We start from the raw sequence: 17,725 nt of genomic DNA on the forward strand, positions 1-17,725 counted from the left end.
ATCAGAAAGGAAGGCAGATAGGTAGGTAAATGGATGGATAGCCTAACAGACATATGGAAAACCAAACTCTTGGGGGACATGAGAAAAGGAGGAAGTGCTTCAAATTGAAGTATTTAACAGAATAATTTTTAAACATAAACGGACATGTAAAATGACAAAAATTCTTTCCATGTTTAATTTTGCATTTGAGATTTACACAATGTCAGACAACAGGCTGAAAATTTAAAAGACATGGCCCTACCCTGAGTAATCTCTGGCTCCCAATCTTGCCTCATCTGAACAGAAACACTTTAGCAACAAAGTGAGAACCACAAAAGAAGTACTTCTCAAATTTACCACGGCACTGAAGAATATGAGTAATATGAGCCAAAATTGTGAAACCTCTGGTACTTTTCTTTGGCTCAACTGTTGCTTTTCAAATCATGTACTTAGATCTATTTGTGAGCATGCTACAAGATATCAGGAAAGTTTATATGAGATTCCAACGTTTAGGAAACAAAGATCCACAAGAGTTGTGGAAACTCTTGTTCAGTAGTCTGGCATCTAACTATGCAAATTGGTTCTAGACACTTAAAATTGTGTAATGGAAGAAAAGTGATATTATATCCAAATACAGAGGACTATGGACAGTTGAGAAAATATTAGTTCAATGAATAAATTTTGTAAAAGAACAATTTAGGACAAAATGATATATTTTATTGGAGAGTGTTCCACGATGTACAAAGCATCTTTCTATGCATTCTTATTTTTGATCTTCACAATAACTCTCTAAAAAAATGGCAGATGTTATATCTGTATTTTAAGACAGAAAAACTGACATACATTGCTACAACATCTCCAAACCATTAAGTGGCAAAAATAAAAGTCTTACTCTGACATTCTCAGTAATTTTCTGCCACCTCAAACTAATTCAATGTGCCCCAAATACTGAAATTCATTAAAACTGAAAGTATTTCTATTTAGAAAGAAAAAGAAAAAGAGACCCAAGTATATGTAAGTAGCAAGTAGCATTATTAAAATTTCTCCTGGAATATTGTAAGTCCTTTCAAAGCAAGACAATACTAACTTTATATAAGCATAATACTTCTCTGATGATCAAAATAATGCATATTCCCTGGCCTCCATATAATAATAATGAATAGTAATAATAAAGCTTTTATATCTTGAATACTTAGGTACTAAATTCTGTCCCACAATCTTTACATTATGAACTTCAAATTTTGCAAAAATCTTATGAGGTAGGTATTAACTAGCATCATCACAGAGGTAGGAAAAACTGCAGCATAAAGAGGTTAAGGAACTCGTCCTTGTCCATTTGGCTGGTAAACTGGAAATCTAGGATTTATACTCAGGTAGACTTGGCCCAGTCACTCTTTAGTGCAACACTATGATGTCTCTTGAAGAAGACATCTCTTTTCTCACTCATTTTAGCGCCTCCATTCAACCACCAAAACAAGAAGGAAGGAAAGAAGGAAGGAAGGAAGGAAGGAAGGAAAGGAAGGAAGATTAAAGATTTAAACCTTTTCCATGCCCATCTAAGCAACACCCATCTGAGATACCAGTGATACGCTTCATCTTCAAAGTGCTGGAGGACCCATATGCAAAGTGCCTAGCAGAGAACCTGGCACAATATATGTAGCTGTCAATTACAGAGTCTTTTATGTGTCTGACATTATGCTAAGTGCTTTTCTACATATATACACATGCCATAAATGTGAAAATTGTTCTTTTTTTCTTGATATGTTGGATCCAAACCTGTTTCTTTGGAAATTAAACTGGGCAACGGAAAAAAATTCTTTTCCTAAAGGCAAGAGCTGTTAAAACAGTGGGTACAGAAACCCACAGAACACAGGTTGTAAGGAATTAGTATTGCTCTGACACCTGAACAGAATCACTGGCACACAAAAGAGTAAGGAGGCAAAAGTATTAACGGGAAGACTGAAACTCTAGCCTGGACTCACCACCTGCACAAAGATTTCTTCTTCAGGGCAAAGAAAACTTTAAAAAAATTAGAAGGGTATATATAATTTTTTCTAAATCAAGTCAGGTAATCATAAATAAGTTCTTTTGTTGAGCCCCTCTAAATATTACATAAAACAATTTTACATGGATTTTTACAAAAAAACCTGTATTCACATGTAACTTTTCAGAAATCCACATATCGTGTAAAACAAAGATTAGTCTCCTTTGCTAAAACTACAGATTTGAGAACTTGATTTCAAAATAATACTAACTCAATTCATTTGTTCAACAGGAATTTTTTTAATCAAAACCTGACATGTTTCATGTTATATGAAACAGGTATAAAAATGAAAAGGACAGGTCTCTTCTGGCTACGTAATTCATAATCTATAAGCAAATCTGATTCCAGGGAGATAAGCTATTCTTCAAGTATGTCAGTGACTATGATCTTCCCATGATATGAGGAAATGACGTAGAACTGACTACCAGAAATACTGTATATGGGATTGGCTTGAGAAAAGCCACATCTTTTAAAGGCATTAAGGAGATTATATACTAACATATATTCCTTTATAAATATCTGTGTGTTCCTTTATAACAGCGAATATATTCAGCATCATTGGACCTCAGAGAAAGACCAGAAAGCCAGGACGTCTGCTGAATTTAGTAAATTATCCAAATAGACCCACAAATTTCTCCGACCAATCATCCTTCAAATTCCTGTTTGACTAGCATATTGCATCTAAACAAGAAAAATGTAGAAATATTTAGAGTAACAGAGAAAGGGAAAGGTCAGAAATAGTAACTATGTAACTAAGGCAAGAATCTAAGTTTCCTTGTACATCCTCCAGCCAATCTGAATTATAAATGATTTTCAGATTATCTGCTCCTTTGCCATTCATACCTCCTCTTTCTTCTATTAGTGTAAAGAACTCAATTGTCAGGTATTTGCCTGATTCCACTGAGAGGCCTGATCACCACCTGAAAATATGAATCATGCCTTTAAGATTCATCTCTACTAAAAGCCTGCAGTGAAAAGATAATACACTAACCTGTCTCCAGTTAATGGCAAAATAATGGATGCTTGAGAAGAAAACACAATGAAAGATAATCTCATTTCAGGGCTGCAAAATAAGAAAAGAGGCCGTTAAAACAATTTTAAAAGAAATATTGATACACTACAGACATATAGCTAGAGAGTCTCATTTAAAATTGGTCTCACTAAATAGTCTAGGCTTCTTTTCAATAGAACTCCCTAAGTAGATACACTAACTATACTTAGCATTATTACATAAGTCATTTTGGATTTAGTCAGTGCTGCCCAGCACTCATACACTCCTCCATGATGCACAGGGGCTTGCATTTAGAAAGAGATTACCTGGAAAGAAAAATTTTAGGCAGATGAAAAATTCTTTCATAGAAAACACTTTCTGCCCTTACTGTTTTCCCTCCTCCCCTTAAAGGAGGCCAATCCCTTCAGAGTGAAGATCATCTCATCAACCATACTTAAGGCTAGAGAGCAGCCAGTATGACACAATGACTAAAACTATGATGACAACCCATGCCAAATTCATTCTGAAGTAAGAATACTTAAAAAGTGTCATGAAAAACATGAAAAAAGCTAAATCACGTTTTGATTAGGCATTTCCCATTTTCTAATTTCGAACATCATATTTCCAGTCAGGAATAACTGTCCCTTCCTCCCTGGGCTACAACTTTCAGATTTTAGGCACTAATCTCTCAGGATGGTTTTTCTTTCTAGGATGTTGTATGCAACTATTAGCAAGACCTGAAACTCAAGCTATGAAAGGAAGCTCTACAAACTGCAACTCTCTTCAGTAGTCACTCCTTACTCAATTCCTACAATACATATTTAACTACTAATTCAGCAGCTAAACTTGAGCCAGGCAAATATATATGACAGAGTTCTAACTTGCCAACCACACCAAGTGAGTAAGAGTCTCACTTTCTTCAAATGTTACACTGAAATGATCCATTGCTTGAGATCAAAATTGCACGACACTTGCTGTACACTGTAGGATTAAATCAGAAAATTTATAAAGAACTGTCTGTTCTGCTTTGACATTTAAGGATATAGGGCCTTGTTTATTTTTCTTTCCTAGACAGTTTTACATCAGACCCTGTCCAGAAATAAGAGTGCAATACTTGGCTTCTTAAGCTGGGGCTGATGATTGAACATGGACAGGCATACATTTTTATAGGGATAACTTTACTGCTGCCAATAACTGAAAGCAAGGATTGCCTAGGCCTCTACAGATTGTTTGAAGTTACTTGCAACATGACTTTCAAAATGTTTTGATCATCCAAGCCTGTTTTACAGAAAACATTTGAGCTAACAAGACTGAAAGAAGCAATATTTAATGATACAGTTCCTATTCATGTCCTTTCCATTATCTTGATAAAATTACATTTGCTCATTGCAATTTTTTCTTTGAGAAAGAAAAACCACAAACATCAGGTTTCCTGGTGTTATTTTTAAATAGGAGATGCCACTAATTTCTAGTTACCTCTAAATAAGAGTAAGCTGGATTTCATGGCAGTAATGCTTTTTATAGGAGAGGAAACCAGTCTTTCCTAGTGAAGCTCACTGCATATATAGAACAGTTAAATTTCAAAACAGCCACACACCCACACATTGTGTAAACACGAGGCATTTCTTAAAACATACACAAGTGCTTTTCTTGGGAGTGGGGTATTAACACATGTTCGTTTGAAGTTTTCCAACACTTTTTTCTTTAAAAAGAAGACCTCTACAAGCTAAGCATCATGTGGAATGGAAAATATATTATGGATACGATTAGCATAAAATTTGTTTTTAATGTGATAAATTATGAGAAAGCATAACTGAAATTCAAAACAGAAGAAGATGTAGAAAGGAAAAGACATTTGGAACAGTATTTGAAGATGCTTCCTTAACATGAGCCAAGTTTCTGGAATCCAGATGAAAGAAACCTCAAGGGCCCAAGAGCTGTCCTGACACCATCGTGTGTGCACTGCCCACCTGGAGGTGTTTAATATTCAACATTTCAGGCAAGGTTCTCTCATGCAAAGGTTTCAGAAAAGGGGAAAGCCTACAGTCAGTATCCTTTCCATTGCTAAGAAAAGTAAAGTGGGGGAAAATACCTCACAAATCTCTCTGTAAGTTGCTGGACAAAATTGAAAATTTCAATCCAGTTATTTGCCACACTTCCGGATCTGAAAAAATGAGACAGAACTCATCAGAGAAAAACGAAAGACCAGGCTGACATGCAAACATTTCTGCAGTACCTCGAAGACGGGGAATCTGCCTTCTCCTCCAGCACAGTCACAGCGTTGGCCCTGGGCTGGAACTCTGGTGCCAGAGTTCGAGATGTCAGCCCACCCCCTGCAAACTGCAAACTGAGTAGGACCCAGCTTCTCAAAAATAAAGGCACAAGTTTTCTCTCGCAGCCAACGCAAACTACATTGAGTTTGCTAAAGCTTTTCCTGGCTCCAGTGAAAACGCTGGGATCGGGATAAAATCAAGGCAAGGCTCGGGGTGTAGAAAGGACACAGGAGCCGAGGCAGAGTCCCGCGTGAGAGTCCCTGGGTGGCCTCACTCCGGTTCCCCAAGAGGCCCCGGACTGGCGAGCTGAGAAAACTCAACTCCCCTGGGCTCCCCCTCCCAGCCACATCCTGCCTCCAGCCCGCACAGACCCGAAAGCGCCCGGCTTCCCAAAGACAGAGCCGCGGTGTCCCAGTGGCTGGGTCCCCGCAGCGCCATCCCAGCCTCCCCGTCCCCAGGCGGCCCGGGGTCCCCACCGCGGGACCCGCACCTCCCTCCCGCACTCACTTGTCCAGGACGAAGTAGAGATCGAAAGCTCTGCGGCACGAGGGCTGCTCCTGGGCGCGCAGCAGCCCCCCGGGACCGCTCAGCGTCAGCAGCCACAGGCCTGGGAGCAGCCAGCCTCCGCGGCCGCGCGGTGCGGATCGCGCCGCCCCCATGCCACCGGCCGCGACCCCGCGCTCACAGCCCTCTCGGCCGGCCTGGGCCCTGACGCGCCCCGGGGAGCCGGGCCGTGAGCAGCCTGGGCGATGGGATCCGCAAGACTCTGCCCGGGCCGCGGTGGGAGGCGGTGACAGAGGAGGCCCGGGAAGACAAAGGGACTTTCGGCCACCGCGCAGCCGCCGACCGGACTCCCCTCCCGTCTCGGGGCAGCAGACCTGGACGCCCAAGGCTGCGGGTCCTCCGCTCCCGGCTGCACCCGCGGATCCCTCCGCTCCGAAACTTTCCCCGAGCTCTCAGCTGAGCCGGGTCGGCCTCTGGAGGAGGAGACTGAGCGGCCGGGACGCCCAGAACCCCGAAGCCACGCTAAGGCCCAGGGAGCCGTTCCGGACCCTGCGCTCCCGGGGCCGGTCCGCTGTGGGGGCTCGGCGCTCCTGGGCCGGTCCTCTCCGGTATCAGAGCCGGTCTGAGCCCCGGGCTCGCGCCAAGCTGAAGAGGACCGACGCTTGCCAGACTTCGGAAGTGGGAGAGGAGTTTAGAAAAACAAATGTCCTCCAGAAACTAAACACACCCTCATATCCTGCAGGCCTGGCCTCCCCCCTGTCCAGCTGTGCTGGAAGAGCCCTCGGCGCTCCTCAGGAGTCCCCGGGAGGGACTCACCCTCACTCCGCCCCACCCCATACACGTGGGCCGCAGGGTTTAGCCCTGGGACTTCCTTTTTTGTTTTTCTTTTTGTTTTTTGTTTTTTTCTCCTTAAGAAACTTACTTTGTAGCTGCAACTCACCAAAGCAAGAGTGGGCGAAGGGGGTGCGGACTCCCTTAGGACTGGAAAGGTGTACCTCAAAATATACCCTCTCACTGTTATTCTCCGCAAGCTCCAGTTAGCAAGAATTTCATCTTGGTCATGATAAATCTTTGCGGAGACAAATAGGTGTAATCTGATTTAAACATTACATGATGCAATAATATATTGAAACATCTCCATTAATATGTACAACTTTTAAGTAGCAGCTAAAAATGTTAACTTAATAAAAATAATTTCATCTAGGGCACACTAGGCTAACCTTGACAAACTGTTGGCAGGGAACTAAATTTTCAGTACAGTTTCTCTTTCTTACTCATTATGTGCTCTCTCCTCACCCTGTCTTCTTATCACCTCCACCTGAGATTTCTGCCCTCCCTGTGTCCAAACTGGCTTTCTGAACTCACACTCTCACTGATGTACCACTGATGAACAGTAATCTGAACTACCACTTTGTTTTCTCATTTTTAACAAGGTCAGTGCTTTATGATAGAAAGTTCATATTGTATCTTACATACTAACTTCTAGCAAGCATCTCTTCTGTTACCATGAGTAACTTTTCATTTACATTACAGAGTCTGGGATACACAAAAAAATCTGTCCACTCTCGGTGGATCAAAACAAGTAACTTTAGCAATGATTCCACAAGATTTATTGGGTAACCCCTATGTGCTTGGCACTGTTCTAGGTAATGCATAGAACAAGATACCAAGCCTCTTCATTTATTTTTTTTTGGTATATCCTTTTATTGGTACATTGTACATTTTGGGTATACAATATAATGACATTCATCATTGGAAATCTGCACCTTTACATACACTCTAGGTACTTATTTATTCCGCTTCCCCTGCCCTCCCTTCAACCCCTCCATCCCTCCCTATTTACAAAGACTCTATTTCCTATTTTTTATTTTCTCATATTAATTCTATTCCCTTCTTTCCTTTCTCCTACCCCTCCTACTTCCCCTTCCCCTTTGCCCCTTTTCTTCCTATTTCACATTATCTATTATACCTTTTAGTCCTTATTTACACTTTCAGTTTCTCACACTAGGGAAGCTATTTAGAATTTACACATGTGTGTCCTATTTATTTCACTTAAGAGTATGGCCTCAATGTGCATCCATTTAGCAATAAATGTCTCTAATTTCTCATTTTTTGATGGCTGAGTAGAACTCCATTTTATTTATTTATTTTTTTAATATTTTCTTTATACAGTCTCCAGTTGATGGGCAACTGGGCTGCTTCCAAGTTTTAGCTATTGCAAACTGTGCTGCTATGAACATGGGCGCACATATAACACTGTGGTGATTCTTTTAATTCTTTTGGGAAGATACCCAGCAGGGGAATAGCTGGGTCAAATGGGACTTCCAGTTCTACTTCTCTGAGGTATCTCCATACTGATTTCCACAGTGGTTGCACCAGTCTACACTCCCACCAGCAGTGGAGCAGGGTTCCTCTTTCCCCACAGCCCTGCCAGCATTTGTTATTGGTTGATTTCTTGATAGCAGCCATCCTTTCTGGAGTGAGGTGGAATCTCAGTGTTGTTTTCATTCGCATCTCTCCAATGACCAGTGAAGTTGAACGTTTTTTCATGGGGTTTTTTGCCATTTCTACTTCTCTGTGTGAGAAATGTCTGTTCATTTCAGATGCCCATTTTCAGATTGGGTCTTTAAATTTGGGAGGTCTGATCTTTTAAAGTTCTTTATAGATTCGAGATAGTAGACCTTTGTCTGAGGAAGAGCAGGTGAAGATTTTTATCCCATATTGTGGGTTGTCTCTTCACACTGCTGGTGGTTTCCCTTGCTGTGCAGAAGCTTTTTAGTAAGAAGAGATCCCACTTGTTGATTGTTTGTGCTAGTTCACGGGCAACAGAGGTTTTGTTCATAAAATCTTTTCCTACACCTATGTCTTCAAGAGTTCTACCTAATCTCTGTTCCAGCCGGTTCAGCATTTCTGTTTTAATATTTAGATCTTTAATCCATTTAGACTTTAGTTTAGTGCATGGTGAGAGATATAGGTCTAGTTTTAGTCTTTGGCAAGTTGAAACCCAATTTCTCCAGCATCATTTATTAAAGGGGCTATCTTTCTCCCAGTGAAGGTGGTTGACTCCTTTGTCAAAGATGAGGTGGCTGAGAGTGTTTGGAGTTTTTTCTGCATCTTCTAATCTGTTCCACTGGTCCACAGATCTGTTTCTTTGCCAGTACCATGCTGTTTTTATCACAGTAACTTTGTAATATAGTTTCCTTATGGGGGTTGTAATAAACCCTGCCATGTCTCTGTTACCTAGAATTGCTTTTGCTATTCTGAGTCTCTTCTTGTTCCAAATGAAATTTTGGATTGTTTTCTCAAGGTCCAAGAAGTATGCTGCTGGGATTTCAATTAGGATTGCATTGAATTTATATAGTAATTTTGGAAGTATAGCCATTTTCACTATGTTGATCCTTCCTACCCAGGATCAGGGGATGTCTTTCCATTTTCTGATATCTTCTTCAATCTCTTTTTTCGAAGTGCTATAGTTTTTAGAGAAGAGCACTTTGATTTCTTTTGCTAGGTTGATTCCTAGGTATTTTAGTTTTTTGGATGCTATTGTGAAAGGAATTATTTGCCCTATTTCTCTCTCAGTGAGTCTGTCACTGGTGTAGAGGAAAGCTATTGATTTTTGTGTGTTGACCTTATATCAAGCTACTCTACTGAATTTCGTTATTAAGTCTAGAAGACTTTTGGTGGAGTTATTGGGATCTTTGATATAGAGTTTCATGTCATCTCCAAATAATGACAATTTGATTTCTTCATTTCCTATCTTTATTCCTTTTATTTCTTTCTCTTGTCTAATTGCCAGGGCTAATGTTTCCAAAACTATATTGTACAGGAGAGGTGATAGTGGATGTTCTTGTCTTGTTTCTGATTTTAGTGTGGAAGATTTCAGTTTTTGACCATTTAGTATGATATTGGCTGTTGGTTTTTCATAGATGGCTTTTATCAGATTGAGGTAGAGACCATCTATTCCAATTTTTGTAGAGTTTTTATCATAAATATGCTTTGGGTTTTGTCAAATGCTTTTTCTGCATCTGTGGAGATGATCATATGGTTTTTGTCTTTGGCTCTATTGATATAGTGTATTACATTGATTGATTTGCAAATGTTGAACCATCCCTGTATCCCTGGGATGAATCCCACTCGGTCAAGGTGTATGATCTTCTTGATGATCTTCTGCATTCTTTTTTCCAGTATCTTATTAAGGATTTTTGCATCTTTATTCATTAGTGAGATTGGCCTACAGTTCTCTTTTTCAGTTGGGTCTTTCTCTGCTTTGGGGATCAAGGTGATGCTTGCTTCCAGGAATGAATTCAGGAGTATTGCTTCCATTTCAATTTCATTGAAAAGCTTAGACAGTAGTGGCAGCAGTTCCTCTCTAAATGTCTTGTAGAATTCAGTAGTGAAGCCACCAGGACCTGGGCTTTTCTTGGTTGGTAAGGTTTTAATTACATTTTCAATTTCATTGATTGATATTGGGTTGTTTAGAATTTTTAGGTCTTCTTCATTCAACTTTGGTAATTCATACATGTCTAGGAATCTGTCCATTTCTTCTGTGTTATCCATCTTATTGGCATATAGGTTCTTAAAATAGGTATTGATTGGGCCAGAGATTTAGCTCAGTGGTTTCACCGCCTGCTGTGCAAGAGCAAGGACCCAAGTTCAAGACCCGGTACCAAAAAAAAAAAAAGATTGGTATCGATGATCCTCTGAATTTCTGCTGGGTCCATTGTAATTTCACCCTTTTCATTTCTAATTGCATGGATTTGGGCCTTTTCTTTCCTTTTTCTGATAAGGTTAGCTAAGGGCTTGTCAATTTTGTTTATTCTTTCAAAGAACCAACTCTTGGCTTCATTGATTTTTTTATATTGTTCTCTTAGTCTCCTGTGAATTGATTTCTTCCCTGATTTTTATAATTTCCTCCTTTCTATGGACTGTGAGTTTGTTCTGCTCTTCTTTTTCTAGAAGCTTGAGGTTTAGCATCAGGTTGTTTAATTGGGCTCGCTCTGTTTTCCTAATATGAGTATTCACTGCTATGAATTTCCCTCGTAAGACTGCTTTCATTGTGTCCCATAGATTCCGATATGTTGTATTGTCATTGTCATTTACTTGAAGGAACTGTCTGATTTCTTCTTTAATTTCCTCTGTGACCCATTGGTTATTCAGAAGTGTGTTGTTCAATTTCCATGTGTTTATGAAATTTTTGCAGTATCTTTTGCTATTGTGGTCCCTTACAATTTTAAAGAAATTTTTATTTTCCTGGTCACTAATAGCAATCTTATCTTCTATATCTGAAATTCTGTCTTCACATTGGCTCATTCTACTGCATAGACTTTCAATGCAGTGTTTAATCTCCTGGAAATCTGTTTGCATCTGTTTCATGGATTCAATGTGTTTCCTATGTTGAGATTCCATCATGTTCCTCAGCTCCTCTATTTTTTTAATCTGTGTCTTCTCTAGATTTATTAATCATGTCTTGCACTATGGGCACAATCTCTGCTGTCATGTAAGGAATTATTTCTGATTTCATTTTTTCCAAATCCTCTTTCATTGCTACTTCAGGGAGTCCAGGGAGTTGAGTATCAGATTGTTCCTCTTCATTTCTCTTTGGGGTTCTGTCAGTGATCTGGAAGTCTGGTTTTGAGGCTTGTTTACATGTCTTCTCATTTTGAACTGGGGGGAGAGGGGTGTTGCTGGTGCCCACATGGCTCACCTTCTCTGGGCTGGGAGCCACGGCACACCCGCCTGGAACCCCCCTCCACACTGGGAGCCGTGGTACATCTTCTGGGAATCTTCCTCTGTGCTGGGAGCTGGGCCATGCCTACCCGGAAGCCTCCTCCATGCTGGGAGCCAAAGCATGCCTACCCAGAAGCCTCCTCTGGGCTAGGAGCTGTGGCATGCCTACCCAGAAGCCTCTTCCATGCTGGGAGCCACAGCACACCCACCCAGAAGCCTCCTCTGGTCTGGGAGCTGTGGCACACTAACCCAGAATCTCCCTCCATGCTGGGAGCTTCACCTCTTCATTTATAAAGCTTGTAGTCTGGTCTCCATTTTTAATGTAATTACAATCAAAACAGAATCAAAGATATTATATATCTTTATCAATTGCTATCAGTTGACCAAAGGTGAAGAAATAGTATTATAGACAGTTAAGTTAGGTAGAAATATTATAGGCAGTCAGACAGTGCTGGGCCCTCCAATGAATTAGCACTGAATATAAGAACATACTACAACTGTGGCTGGAGGTACATCCCTTAAAAGGCCAGGCCTCAAGACAAAGATGGAATGACTAGGCCTACATACTTCCCTGAGGGGTAAATGACATACTATATTAAGTATTACCTGGTCAAACAAAGTCTGCACAGACATCAGTAACCTGAGTGGGTGACCAGGACCTTCTGTCTCATCTCCTCCAAAAAAGGTCCTTGTTCTTTTGATGTATACCTGTTACAGGTCTTGCTTCTCCATTGGATCAGTATTACCTAAGTAGCTATACTTATAATCTTATTGGTTGATCATAGCTTTGTTCCATGTTGTACCCACCTCATGATTTTGCTCTATGAAGCTTCCTCAGTATTTTCAGATCACATGATACACTATATAGAGGACCCCAAGAACTCCACCAAAAGACTTCTAGACTTAATAACCAAATTCAGTAGAGAAGCTGGATACAAAGTCAACACTCATAAAACAATAGCCTTCCTGTACATGAAGAGACTCACTGAGAGAGGAAGTGGGGAAACAACTCCTTTCACAATAGCATCCAAAAAATGAAATACCTAGGAATCAATCAAATGAAGGAAGTAAAAGACCTCTACTCTGAAAACTACAGCACTCTGAAAAAAGAGATCAAAGAAGATACAAGAGAATGGAAACACAGCACTTGTTCTTGGGTAGGAAGAACCAATATAGTGAAAATGGCCATGTTTCCAAAACTGCTATATAGATGCAATGCAATCCAATTGAAATTCCAACCACATATTTCACAGAACTAGAGAAAGCAATTCAAAAATTCATTTTGAACCAGAAGAGACCTAGAATAGCAAAAGCATTTCTAGGCAACAAAGGCAAAGCAAGGGGTATCACAATCCCCAACTTGAAACTATACTACAAAGTCACTGTGATAAAAACAGCATGATACTGGCAAAGAAACAGACCTGAGGATTAATGGAACATATTAGAAATGCAGAAACAACCCCAGACATACTAAACCATCTCATCTTTGACAAAGAAGTCAAATACCCTCATTGGAGGAAAAATAGCCTCTTTAAAAAATGGTGCTGGAAAAACTGGGTTTCAATTTACCAAACATTAAAACTAGACCTATATCTCTCACCATGAACTAAACCAAGTGGATCAAAGATCTAAATATTAAAACAGAAAAAATAAATAAATAAATATTAAAACAGAAACATTAAACCTGCTGGAAAATAGGTTAAGTAGAACTCTTGAAGACATTGTCATAGGAAAAGACTTTATGAACAAACCTCAGTCACATGGGAACTATCACAAAGAATCAACAGTGGGGATCTCATCCTATTAAAAAGGGTTTGCACAGTAGGAGAAACCACCAACAGAGTGAAGAGACAGCCCACAATGTGGGAAAAAAATTTTTTACCAGCTGTTCCTCAGACAAAGGTCTACTATCTAGAATATGTAAAGAACTTAAATCTGACTCCCTAAGTTTAAAGACCCAATTCAAAAATGGGCATCTGAAATGAACAGACATTTCTCAGATGAAGAAGTAGAAGCAGCAAGTAAACATATGAAAAAATGTTCAACATCACCAGTCATTCATAAGATGTAAATGAAAACAATGCTGAGATTCCATCTCACTCCAGAACGAATGGCTGCTATCAAGAAATCAACCAAGCCAGATGGAGGCGGGGCTGTGGGGAAAAAGGAACACTTCTCCCACTGCTGGTGGGAGTGTAGACTGGTGCAACCACTGTGGAAATCAGTGTGGAAATCACTCTCAAAAGACTAAAACTAGAGGTCCCACTTGACCCAGCTATTCCCTGTCTGGGTATGTTCCCAAAAGAATTAAAAGCATCATACCACAGCGATATATGCACACCCATGTTTATAGGAGCAGTTTGTAATAGCTAAATCTTGGAAACAGCCCAAATGCCCATCAACTGAAAACTGGATAAAGAAGATGTGGTTTTTTAATAAAATGGAGCATTAGTCAGCATTAGAGAAAGATGAACTAGAGACATGTATAGCTAAATGGATGTACCCTGATGCTATACTCTTAAATGAAATAAACAGGACACACTTGTATTAATACCAAATTGTTTATCTCATGTGAGAAACTGAAAGTGTAAATGAGGATCAAATTGTATAATGGATATTGTGAAATAGGAAGAAAATGTTCAAAGGAGAAGGGGGACTGGGGGGGGAGAAGGGAAAGAAATAATGAAAAAAGAGGGAAAAAATGGAAATAAAGCTCTGGTAAATAAGGAGGGGTGGAGGAGTTGAAGGGAGGGGAGGGAAATTTGAAAAAATAAGAGCCAAGATATATCATATACAGGTACAAATTCCCAATGATGAATGTGATCATAAGGTATACTCAAAATGTACCAATAAACTTAGTGAATTAAAAAAAAGCTTCCTCAGTAAAATGAACTCTGTGCCAACCCATTTTCCAAGTCCCCTCCAGTCTCTCTTAGGAGATATCTCTCTCAAGAAGTTTTCCTACTGTTAACCTCCGTTGTTCCTCAGATTTCATTTGTTGATTTTGGGAACATGAACTCTGCGTATTCGACACCTAGCTGGTTGGGAGTTATATTATTCCCCTATATCGCTTGTTTGTTCCACCAAAATAATTGGAAGAGATGAGTTAGGAGGTCCTGGTCACCTACCTAGGTGACTGATGCCTATCTAGACTTTATTGGACCAGAAAATCCCAAATATAGTATACTGTTTATCCCTCAGGGAGGTATGTAGGCCTAGTCATTCCATCTTTATCTTGAGGCCTGACCTTCAACAAATGGGCCTCCAGCCGCAGTTGTAATGTGTTCTTATCATCTGTACTGACTTTTTCCAGGCCTTTGCCTTATCTGACTGCCTATAATATTTCTACCTAACTTAGCTCTCTATAATAATAGCAGACATAATACTGACCATGTACTCTATCTTCATGATGAAGTGCTTTAAGATCATATTTATTGGCCTCCTTTTTCTCTAACTCATTGTGTGCTCAGTTTTTGGCCTGCACAGCTGGTCTAAGAATATATTTTCTAGGCCCAGTTTAAAGCAAAATGACTTTTAAAACATTTTCCCTCAAATTTCTCAAGCTTTCCTATAATTTTCAGTTTCTTTGTCCACTCAGTTCTTCTGTCCTGCTTGCAAGACCACCAGAGGTGCCTAACATACTAAAGCACATTACCATTCCTTTATTTACTTGTTTGGGTAGTGAATTCAGTCTAGTTTTAGAGCTTTTTGTATTTCACTTTCTACTCAATGATTGACAAGGAAGCAAGAAGTATCCTCACCTAGCACAGATTAATAATTAACTAAACCACAAACATGCAATAGATATTTGTGGGAAGGTGTCCCGACTTGCTGCAGAGTCTGGGGTCCCAAGCTCAAGGACATGGGACTTTCAGTGGTAAACCTGGTACAGTCCCTCCCTGGGATAGTCTCTGGCAAATGAGACCACTGGTAATACCTTTTAGAAGCATTACTGAGGGAAGATAAAAGTAGATAAGGCTTGAAAAATCTCTCCAAGCTGTGAAGAAGTGAAAGCAATATAAATATTTCTCTTTCTTCTCCATCAGGGAAAGGACTCTGGGCATTGTGTCAGCTGGAGTTCAGCCAGGTTAGGTTCAAAACTGCCTTTTGTACCACAAAAATCGTGCTGGGACATTGTTAAATTCTGAACTTTAAGTCAAGAATGAAAAGTAAAACCAGGTTTTTAAGGGGAGAAAGAGGAAACTTAGGCTGAATTATCTAGATCGATTACATTAAAATGTTTCTTTTATAAATGTATTTGGATTTCTGCTGAAGTACAGTATTTGGAATATATCACTTTATTCAACCAAAATGCCAACTTAGTTTAATGCAGCTACAATAACCTGATATTGACACCTGGTGAGCACTAGTTCTCACCAGGCCCCTGTCATTCTCTTTTTCTTCTACATGCAGAGCTCCTATGGACTTAAGTTCAATTTTGTGAATTTATTTATTTATTTACCAATTTTTATTTAACAGAAGTTTATTAATACCTACTCTGTATTTGTAAGGTTCTAAGTACAACTATTAGACTCTGGTCTCAAAAACATTTGCATTTGTTAATTTGCATATTGTTAATTTATTTCTATCTTCCCTCCCCCAACAAACAACAAATGAAAAAGACAAGCAACAATAAAGAACAAAATAATGTACTCTTTAGGTGTAAAGAGTCATATAATCTATAGTGTTATAAGTAGTCATCTTTGTCTGGCATCCACATTGACAACCATGACTCTGCCGAAGTCCAGTGCCTCTCTGGAAGTGATTCACAGTCATATTGTACAGGAAGTGATTCATAATATGATACCCATAGTGATTCAGAGGAAGAAAATAAATCTTTACTACCTATAGGTGACAAAGCTTGTTTTAACTTTTGTCAGGTACACTCATTAAAGAACTAAATTTCCCCTATGTCTGATCTAGTTCCTGAGAGTGAATAAAATGCCTTTGGAAGGTGCAATTTCCTCTAACTTAATATCTCTATGTATGATAACATGGAATGTTAATCAGTCTCAGAGAATGATTACCAACATCTGCACTCAAGACCAGATATGTTTTAAATCTAGTTTTCTCAGAGCCTGAGATTAGATGTAGGATGTCATTGGGCTATTCTCTCAAAAGCAAAACCTAGGAGAGATGAGGGCAGTAACAATGATCAGAGGGAAGGTGGAATAAAGATTTTGTTAGCTGTGTTCTCCTCTCGGGGGCCCCTTCCAGACTCTTGTCCTGACCAAAGAACTGAACAGGAAATGAAGTAATAGAGTTTTACATTTATTAAAGGTATCAGAGGTAAGAAAAGAAGTGTTCTGTAGTGTGAGTGGGGACCAATTAAAGTGGGAAAGGAAATACACTCTACATGCAAACCGGGCAACTAAAAAAGGAGAGAGTGGCCATGAGGCCAGTGGCCACCCTCTTTTATACCCCTATCTGACATCAGATCCAGGCCATCCTATCAAAAACTTTCTTCATCCTGTGCCAGCAGAATTGAAGACAGCATTCTTTGATTGGTACTAGGTAAGAGGATTCAGGACTCTGAAGTTGTTCTGTCAATTTCTTGGTTTTGATATTGTGCTATAGGTATATAAAATGCCGACACTGGTAGAAACTGGGTGAAAAATACACAGAATTTTTCTGCATTTTGAAAAATTTTCCTATGAATCTCTAACTCTGAATTAAAAGTTTTTTGCAAATTAAAGGTGATAGGAACAGATTATAACTTATTAATATAGGAAACGGAGTCTGTATTAATATAAATAACTATAGAATAAATCCAAAGGCCGATATATAGAATATTGCAGAATTTATCCCCACAAAATATGTATATATGAGAAAGTTAAAGGAGTAACTTTACATCAGCTAAGTCTCTCAGACATTACCTCAATCAAGTCATCAAAGCTAACATCACTAGTAATGACAGAAAACTAAATCATGCTCTATTTAATTGAATGCAATGAAAAAGAATACAATATCATTCCAACACTATTCTTTCCCTGATCTGTAACCTGAATTCAATCATGGAAAAGCATTATACAAATCCAAATTGATAGGCATTCTACCAACTGGCTCAGACTCCTGAAATGTACTGAGGAAACACTGAAGGAGTGTTGCATAATGAAGTTCAGGTGGCAAATACATATAATATGTGATTTTTGACTGGATCATTTTTGCTATAAAAGACATTATTGGAACAAAAATTGTGGCTATATA

The 17,725-nt window shown here is 39.4% G+C and overlaps 1 protein-coding gene across 1 annotated transcript in view; it reads right to left on the minus strand.

Moving 5' to 3' along the window:
- The window catches only part of Antxr2 (ANTXR cell adhesion molecule 2), a 150,913-nt gene extending 144,287 nt beyond the window's left edge, over window positions 1-6,626 (minus strand). The window contains exons 1-3 of the mRNA XM_004848004.4: window positions 5,795-6,626; window positions 5,107-5,178; window positions 3,015-3,086 (exon numbers count right to left, since the gene is read on the minus strand). Of these exons, the coding sequence (XP_004848061.1) occupies window positions 3,015-3,086; window positions 5,107-5,178; window positions 5,795-5,946 (296 nt within the window). The 5' untranslated portion in view covers window positions 5,947-6,626. The remainder of the gene's footprint in view (window positions 1-3,014; window positions 3,087-5,106; window positions 5,179-5,794) is intronic.
- Window positions 6,627-17,725: the final 11,099 nt, after the last annotated feature.

This window comes from Heterocephalus glaber, unplaced genomic scaffold (assembly GCF_053883595.1).
Source record: "Heterocephalus glaber isolate CG9 unplaced genomic scaffold, H.glaber_assembly_v1.0 deba00001454, whole genome shotgun sequence".
In the NCBI taxonomy this organism is placed as follows: Eukaryota; Metazoa; Chordata; class Mammalia; order Rodentia; family Bathyergidae; genus Heterocephalus; species Heterocephalus glaber.